The sequence below is a fragment of the Anoplophora glabripennis genome, unplaced genomic scaffold (assembly GCF_000390285.2).
Source record: "Anoplophora glabripennis isolate ALB-LARVAE unplaced genomic scaffold, Agla_2.0 scaffold658, whole genome shotgun sequence".
Lineage (NCBI taxonomy): Eukaryota > Metazoa > Arthropoda > Insecta > Coleoptera > Cerambycidae > Anoplophora > Anoplophora glabripennis.
This window is the reverse complement of record NW_019416734.1, coordinates 1-9,461: the sequence shown is the minus strand read 5'-3', so window position 1 is coordinate 9,461 and position 9,461 is coordinate 1. Positions and strand designations below refer to the sequence as shown.

The window sequence follows — 9,461 nt, the reverse complement described above, 5'->3', positions numbered from 1 at the left end:
CACGAACGGGAGGATTCTGCGCGGTATCGTTTGCGTACGTTTTCGGCACAAAGTCTGACATATTTCACAGTCGGTAGGCTGCATTTGTCTATGATGTTTATTAAGTTTTCTGACGAAAAGCAATTAACAATGTCTGTAGAGTTAAAATTAGTGTTGGAAATAGAAAAACATGAATGCCTTTACAATTGCAACCTGGCTGAATATTCTCATAAAGATATAAGGGAAAAGGCGTGGGCAAAAGTTGCGTCGAAAACGAAATTATCAGGTAAAAACTTTTTATTCGCATTTAATACGTATATAGTAATATTCATAAAATAATATTTTGATGAATGTTGTTATCTTGGTCATGAAAGAGACGTTTGAGGTTTAAGAACTCAAGCAGTCATGTACAGGGGTCCGCCAAATATTACTCTGTACTGTCTCTATAGAAAAAGATTAAAAAGTATGAAAACTGTTTAAAGTTTCCAAAGTTGTGAAAATAGTTGAGCATCAAGTTACATAGGTGAGTCATATTCAAATGGTGAATACTATGTTTTAAATTAATAAGAAAAGTTCTTATAAGCATTTTTTGTCCGAAAACACCTCATTTTTCAGATACAGTTTGTTGAAATTAAAAAAAAAACTATAGGACAGTTATTAAATGTCTCTTGAGATGTTTGACGCAGATTGATGGAACTTGGGCTAAGTAGGGACATATATTTACAGGCAAAATTGTGTTGAACTGTTATACAAATAGGGAACATCGTCACTTAGAACTGCAGAATTTCAACGTCACTGAATAAATTTAGTTCCAGTTGGTGTTTCCAACAAAAATTATATATTTTATTTTACTTGAGAAATAAGTCTTATTTTAGTCAATACATTGAAAATTACTCCAAAACTGTTGGTCTCACATAAAGTATGTATTTATAGCAATTTAATGTTTGAAATACAATTTTAAATATATTGTAACCACTAGAAGTCAAGAAAATCTTCGACTTAGCTATTTTAAATTTTTTAGCAGGTTGCCATTCTTCAGAAAATTAACATGTCCTACAGCAATGTTTTTTGAGCTTCGTATATATAATTACGTTTTATTTAAAATTATATTTCTAAAATAAAAACTATATACATTTTTTTGTAGCACGAATAGTATTGGAGTTATTTTCGATTTATTCAGGAATGTCTTAGGCTTATTTTGAATTATAATAAAATATTAATTGAGTAAAAATAATACAATAATAATTGGATATCGTTTTTTCAAATAAAATGATTAATATCTATTACTTACATAATAGCTAGGCGAAATTAAATACACTTATCCAATTTTGAAAATATTCAGTGGCGTCTAAATTCCAGGGATCTTAATGTCGCTGTTTTCTGTCATTGGTTGACCGATTCATGTGTCTCCTCAACAAATTATTGCCTGTAATTAGTTGAAGTTTCATCAATCTTGATTAGGCATATTAAGAGATATTTAAATAAATGTGATAATTTTTCGGTATCGTGTATATCGAATGAAGTTTGCGGACACATTATCGGAATCCTTTTTATTGATTTGTGACGTAGGGTCCACCATTAAAGTTTGACAAGATATTTTATTAACACCCTGTGTATATCATATCCGAAAAATACATCAAAATACTTCTTTTGACTTTTAAAGATTAAATTGTATTTAAAATTGTATCTAATAAAAAATTCCTATAATTTTCTTGTGAAACCTATAGTTTTGAGGCTATTTTCGATCTACATATACAACTGTGTCGTTGGCTTATTTAAATAAAAAAGATAATAATAACTCGAAAAAGGTACATTTTTGTTAGAAATAAAATAATCAATTTGCAAAATACTCAGTGGCATCGAAATTTTAGGGTTCCTTGAAAGTGTTTCCTCCGCCACTGGTTAACAAATTTTTGTACCAATTCAGCAAATTTCTGCCTAAAATTTGATATTTTAAGGGATCCTCCCTGCTTTTAATTTTGATTACAAAAATTTTACACACTGTAAGACTAATATTTTGTTTTAATGGAACACCAAGAATTACATATTTAGATCTTATGATTACTGTTATACAAGGTTTGATAAGTCTACTCTATTAATAAGGGAGATATGGCCAAAGGAATGTGCAATAACCATGTTCGAAAGAAATTATTACTTTCCATTTGCTGGGCAACCAAGTGTCTAACAAATTCTGCATCTGGCGCACTCTTTCGGCCATACCTTTATCTACCTTATTATTAAAAATACATATTAAACCTCTGTACCTCTGTAATTCGTTCAATTGTTTTCTCAATTTAGGCATCTGCTCTTATATATTTTCTAATATACTTATTAAAAAAATAAAGGAGAAGTGGTGGTACCTATAACAAAACTGTCAGAAAAGGAATTCATTATTCTTATCCAAAAAAAAAACAACTTAACATCGCACTTCTGAAATATGCTTCCAATTTTGTATTTTTCTATAGAACACCATTTCAACTCGCAAGATTAATACCTATAACAAAAAAAAATACGTACTAATAAATAAGTAAATACATGTAAGTGAATATAATATGGACCAATTGATTTTTTTTTAGTAAATGAATGCAAGGAAAAGTGGAGAAACGTCAGATCGTCTTTCCTGAGAAGTTTGAAACCACCTCTATGCGGATCAAAAACGAAAAAGCCGTATTATTTAAAAGAATATTTACAGTTTATATTACCCTTCGTTAAACCGTTAAGTAACGTAGAAAGCTCAGGTGATATTCCTGAGTTTGAATTTGCAAATACGGATTCAACAGATTCAGTAGACGTTACTAATGCCAGTCTCAGTGAAGATGCAGACACTGTAGACATCAAAATTGAATCAACTACTTTAACATTACCAGAAGAAGAACGATCAACCCGTTCTCGGCCTCCACCTCAAACAATGAGTCATCGTCGCAAACGTTCAACGCCCGATGATGAAGAAACTTTCTTAGATTACTTGAAAAATAAATCTAAAAGATATCACACTGAAGAGACAACGAACCAAATTTGTAAAAATGAGTCTATTCGTTACTTTCTACTCAGTTTGTTACCCGAATTTGAAACAATGACTGATGACCAAATAAGAATGTTTAAAATTAAAGTTATGATGCTCATCAGTGATATGAAGTCAAAGCCAGATCAAGGGAGAAGTAGTCCATTTTATTCAGATTCGTGAACTATACTTTGAATCTTAAATTAGTTAGATGTAAACCAAAATAGATAATAATGAAAATGTTAATACGATAAATTAAATAAAAATGTATTTTACTATATCAGTTCTTATATGTTTACCTTTATATACCGGGTGATTCAGTTTGATATTCGCGCCTTCGTATCTCTTTTATTTTGACAAATATTAACCATTAATTTTTAAATCGCCGCTCAAACTCTATCTAAATATGTCAAAATTGCTATAGTCAACTGTTTTTATTCAAATGTCACACTATATATTTTTTCATCAATTCTGGAAGATATTTTTTTCTACGTTCAGCTATATAAGGAAGTCTATAGTTTCATTAAAAATATTGCTAGAAAAACAGCAAAATGATTAACCTTACTTTCAGTAGCTTTATTCTGAAAAATGATAGCCAGCTGCGGAAACAACTGAATTTTGACGTTTCTAAATAACGGTTTGTCAAAATAATTGACATTTGGTACCTACCTATTATATCTATAACTAATTATAACATGAATACTTATAGTAACCAAGAAAAAGTAGATATGATATTAATTTATGGAGACGGCCGAAAGAACGCTACAGCTGCCAGGTATTGATACCAACAACGTTTTCCGTAGAGACAACTTCCATCAGATAAAATATTCGGAAAGTTATTTTGGAATTTGGCGGCAGATTGAAGTTTTCAAAAGAAGAGTTTTTAAACACAGAAGGGCAAGAGATGAAGAACATTCGATAAAGATGTTAAATGGCCTGCTAGATCTCCTGATCTCACTCCTATAGATTTCTTTCTTTAGCCTTACCTAAATAATATTGACGACCTTAAAAACAGAATAAAAGTAGAATGTCGGAGATTAAATAAAGAAACTCTAGAATGTGTTTGTAGAGAGGGAGTGATAAACAGAGCTATTCTGTGTTTGAAGCAAATTTGAAGTCATTTTGAACATTTGAAATAAGTATTGTTTTAAATTGTTATATTATTATCGTATTAAAAATAAAATGTGTAAAAAACATAGTAACTTGTTTCCGCAGCTGGCTATCATTTTTCAGGATAAAGCTACGAAAAGTAGGGTTCATCTTTTTAGCTGTTTTTCAAGCAATATTTCTAATGAAACTATAGACTTCCTTACATAGCTGAATGCAGAAAAAAAATATCTTCCAGAATTGATAAAAAAAATATATAGTGTGCCATTTGAACAAAAACAGTTGACTATAGCAATTTTGACATATGTTACCATGGAGATGATCTAATAATGTCATTTAATGGAGTTTGAGAGGCGATCTAAAAATATATACCTGTATGTTTGTTATAGCTATTTATTAAAATAAAAGAGACACAGGGCCGCGAATGCCAAACTGAGTCACCCGGTATAATTAATGAGAGAGCTCCAGTACGTTATAGCATCGATCAAGCAATGGATCTTATTCACTAATCTCAATATGATGCTTAACGAATTGTTAGGTACTCATTATTAGAAGGGCATTAAATGATTATTTATATCACATTTTCTAAATCGAAAGTACAACAACAATAACACTTCTATCATATTTAAATTTCCAGCCAGATGAGACCAATGAAATAACCAGCGGGCTTGTTGCTCCAAAATTGTTAAAACTGCATTAATAGTGGAAATTATTATTGAAATTGAATGTTATCCCTATCCTTATAAAATAGCATCGCTCGAGATTGTGTTGACTAATTTGACGACATTGTTCTACCTCTGCTCTTGGTTGGTCAATGAAGCCATGAGAGCCTAACGTAATTTTTCTGTGATTTTGAAACTTTAGACTTATTTTTCTACGGTGTATACTGATTAAAAGTGAAATTAAATACTAAAAATTGAAAATGGGAAAAGTCCATAGAATCGCTGTTGCACCGATTTGTTAGGAAGCGACCTAAGGTTGAATTGTTTTCAGTGAGACACTATAATCCATCTAAAAATCATAAACGATACTAAGAAAAGACTGTCTCTGGGCAGGCATATTGTTGTCTATTTCCTAAATTTCCCATTTGGTTAGGAAAACTACTGTTCAAAAATATTGCAAATAGTATTTTTGCATCCACTTCATATTTTTTTTTACAAAATAACCTGTAAAACATAAATGTTTTTTGAGTTGCTGGAACAGTCAAAATAAATACATGTGGTAAATGTCATTTAGAAAAAAGGGTATCGCTTACTTCTTAATACCACAGTTAGGAAAGATTAGGTCGTCTGTGGTAATTCTAAGACAGTGTACTACAGAGACATCTTGATTCGTAGCTATAACCTGTAGCGTAGCTAATAAATTAACCGTGTTTTATTTAACTGAGATCTTAGCTATTCTGAATGCTATTCCTATTAGGTGAAATTAACTAAGATCTCAGATAAATAACAAGTTATTTATCACTATCGTTGAAAAAATTATTGAAATTTATTATACATTATTGCGATTGTATTTTGTTGCCAGATGATGGACAACACTTCGGGACCATCGTGAAATAAAGGCAAAAACAGTCACCTAGATCAGTTGAAATATGCAGGGGGTGTTTTTTAAGTACTTGTACGCTCTGTATCTCAAGAACAGAAAGAAGAAGGAACAAGAGAAAGTTAAGTGTTTATAAAATTTTGAAAGAAGAAAAAACATTATATGGAAAAGTACAAAGGCCAAAAAAGCAGAGGTCGACGAAAAATAAAAGTGCATGTAAGCGGAAAGCTGCTACTGCATTTTGTCTTGTTTCATCGTAAATTAAATCAGCATCCTTTAATTTTGCTTTACTATACACACTGGCTACTCTTAGTAGGTACTTATAAAACTAAAATGTAAAACATAAACCAGATTACTATTATTATCAATAAAAATATTCATATTACCAAGGTAATATGAATCCTCTTATTGAAAACCACAATAATATTTTAATAAACACGACACAGTCGTCCAATTACGTAGTGTTTTTATTTTATTTATTTTATAATTTTTTTTTTTTGGTGATAACCGTTCTAGTTTTAAAAGCGAACTTTTCTGACCCAAATTTCTACCATTTTATGTTTAAAAAACTTTTTCTTATCTTCTGTTAATCATTACTGAGAAGGCTGAAATACTTATTTCCCGTCTTTTCTTAAAATATATATCTCTTTTTCTCAAAAGGGGAAGCAACAACTGAAGTGTGAACAGTGAACGAGGGATGAAAATTTTACACGCCCTTACAGACATAAAGCTCAGGGGTAGAACTAGGAAGTGTACCAAACAAGTTAATGACCTTAAGTGATCTTAAACGAAAAAGTCTATTATACTGGCTTATCTTGGGTCAAGACAAAAAAATTTAATGTGAACACAAGATGGCTTTTGTAATTTAGAACATTGTTTATCTTTGTTTTCCGTTTTCAAGTGTACATTTTTTATAAAGACAATTTGAACAGATTAAGAAATCTGCTAGAAAATATAATATAATTTGTTAAGTATGTGATTAAACTTACCCTGGTAAATTTTAAAAAATAGATGCTTCAAATTATGTATACGGTTTTTAAAAAAGTGTTCCATCGTCCGATAAAAGATTGGATAACAACTTTAGTATTTTAAATGAAATTTCGGCTATAATGGTCAGTTTCACAATTTTTTTTTGATATGTTCAGGAAAATATAATAAGTTCATGTATAAAAATTTTTTAAGCAATTTTAGTGACGTATTTTATTTTCGTATTCTTCTCAGCAAACCCTTTCATTTGATACCCATATCATGGGGGTGCATAAAAAATAACTGGTCCGCCATCTTTGGGAGTCCGGCATATTGGATTGAGAATGACGTCACTTTCCTAACCATGTATTGTCATCCCAACTAAAAGTGTATGCAAAATTTCAGCTCAATCGGTTGGGGATAACTGTTTTAAAATTCAATTTCAAGATTTGACCCATACTGACAATGCAAGTTAAATAAAAGCTTGTAACAATGAATAATTTTCATACTACATAACCTTACATGTTATAAAGAAAAAACGATGATAGTGCAAATGAAATTGTATTTTTCAACACTATGACAGTAAATTAGATTCTTTTATTAAAGCAATTAACTGTCCTTAATTGTGTCATCAAAGTAGTCGGTAACAATACTTTTTTCAAAATTATTTTAGTAAATTTTTGTCTCTAGTGAAACTTTCTACAGATTTTTAATGCTGAACTGTGATAGGGCCTTCAAACAGATTTACATTATATGGTGTTAAAGGCGTTTGGAAGATGTTCCTCCTTGAAATGAAGTGGAATTTGCCTACGAGGTTGGTACAGAATTTTCTAAACACCCTGTGTAATATATCCACATAAAAGAGGGATAAGATAAATTGCTTTTCAAAACATTACCTGAAATCAAGTATACCCCTTAATTTGTTAGGAGGAAGCCCCTATTAATTAGGGTCGTTAAACTGCGCGATCCCCTCGTCGAATTAAACATGTATATGTACAGTGTGCACCCCTTAAGAGGGACATTCGTTTCTAGCAATACTCGTGTTCAGGTTTTCTTTGTATGTATGTAACAAGCAAAAGGCACCTAAGGTGTTAAAAATTAGATAGAAATTTTGATAATTTCAAAAAATTTAATTTGCACCAGATTGGATAGAACACGAAATTGTCAAGTAATAGAAAAATTATAAGGAAACCTATAATACTTGTAGAAATAAGTTTGGAATCATAAGAACGCAGTGAATTACAAAAGGCAATGGAGCATAAAGCCATGAACGAATCAGAAGATAACCTTTGAACTTGCAACTACTCTTAACTCCTCAACTTAAAACCTTCAATTACAAAACGGAGGATGCGCAATACCTCCTGCACCTTACATCAGAAAATAATACTAGGAAGTAGGAAAAAGGTGAACCAATATTCCTAGAGATAGTCACGCGTCATTGAAGAAATTGACAAATCCGAACGAATACCTGAAATACGGAGTAGGCAATTGTTGAAGGTAACGAAAAACCTGGAGAACTAGAACAGCTTTACATTGGTCCGTTACCAGCCCTGGGAGTACCAAAAACCACAGTACGAGGCCAAATGAGGGAATAGGCTAACAAACAGCATAACAGATACTGGCACAACTTTCCCAGGAACCAACATGGTGAGATCTTCATCAAAGAACCATCAAGGAAGAAAACTGAAAGACTACCATCAGGCAAGAAGACACCTGAACAGACACCTGAACAGTAGACAAGGATTTAGAAAGCAGACATTGCCATTAGGCAATAGAAATATCCTATGCATATGTGAAACATTAGACCACAGAAGAAAGTTTCTCCGTGAACCAAAATTGAAGCCACAAGAGTATACACTCACTTACAATTAGTGAAGTTAATTGAATGGATAATTTACTGAAATTAGGAGATTCAGTACAATAAGCCGCAAGGTTGTGGTATTTCCGGTGTCTAAAACCCCCTCTCTTTCTCTCTCTTCTTAATCTTTTGATTAACATAATTTCAATTTTAAAAAATGACCTACAGCAGTTTTAAGTAATAAGTATAAACGATAAATAAGTACACATTTTTATGTTGTGAATAGTAAGTGAAATTGCAAAAAAATGTATACAACATTTTCTTTTGATCGTATCAGGATTGGGTGAAAAGTCTCCGGCCTGATCCAGAGATGGCTCCAGCTGGTCTGATTTTTTACTGGTATTGTATAACACTATCTCTGACTAGCTTGCATACCAACTTTCAGGTCGATTGCTCTGTTAGTATACGTTTGATAACCTATTGAAGAAGATATCTCGGTAACTTATGTGAAAATGGAAAAATCAGAGAAATATTTCTATTTGAAAGGTTTAACACTACTTCAGATCAAAGAAGAAATGGATTCAACACTGAAAGACTCTTCTCCATCATATTCAACGGTCAAACAGTGGGTTTCTGAATTTAAGAAAGGTCGCACGAGCGCTGATGGCGCACCACGTGCAGAACGCCCCATTGAGATCATAACTGCTGAAATCATCGAAAAAATTCATAATATCGTGGTAACCACGATTTTATGAATTTTTCCACTCATTTCGGCAGTTGTGTCCTCAACTGGGTATCCTACACGTGGTGCGTCATCAGTACTCGTGCGACATTTCTTAAATTCAGAAACCCACTGTTTGACCGTTAAATGTAATGGAGAAGAGTCTTTCAGTGTTGAATCAATTTTTTCTTTGATTTGAAGTGGTGTTAGGCATTTCAAATAGAAATATTTGATGACGCCACGCTTCCCTGTTTTTTTTTTTTCATTTTCACTTAGGCAACCAATACGTCTTCTTCAATGGGCTATCAAACGTATACTAACAGAGTAATCGACTTGAAAGTTGGTAT

General features: G+C 31.9%; 1 protein-coding gene across 1 annotated transcript; it reads left to right on the top strand.

Moving 5' to 3' along the window:
• Nucleotides 1-3,265, top strand: LOC108913489. The gene is made up of 2 exons (XM_018719042.1): nucleotides 1-265; nucleotides 2,556-3,265. The coding sequence occupies exons 1-2, from the start codon at nucleotides 91-93 to the stop codon at nucleotides 3,161-3,163; spliced, it is 783 nt and encodes a 260-aa protein (XP_018574558.1). The 5' UTR covers nucleotides 1-90; the 3' UTR covers nucleotides 3,164-3,265.
• Nucleotides 3,266-9,461: the final 6,196 nt, after the last annotated feature.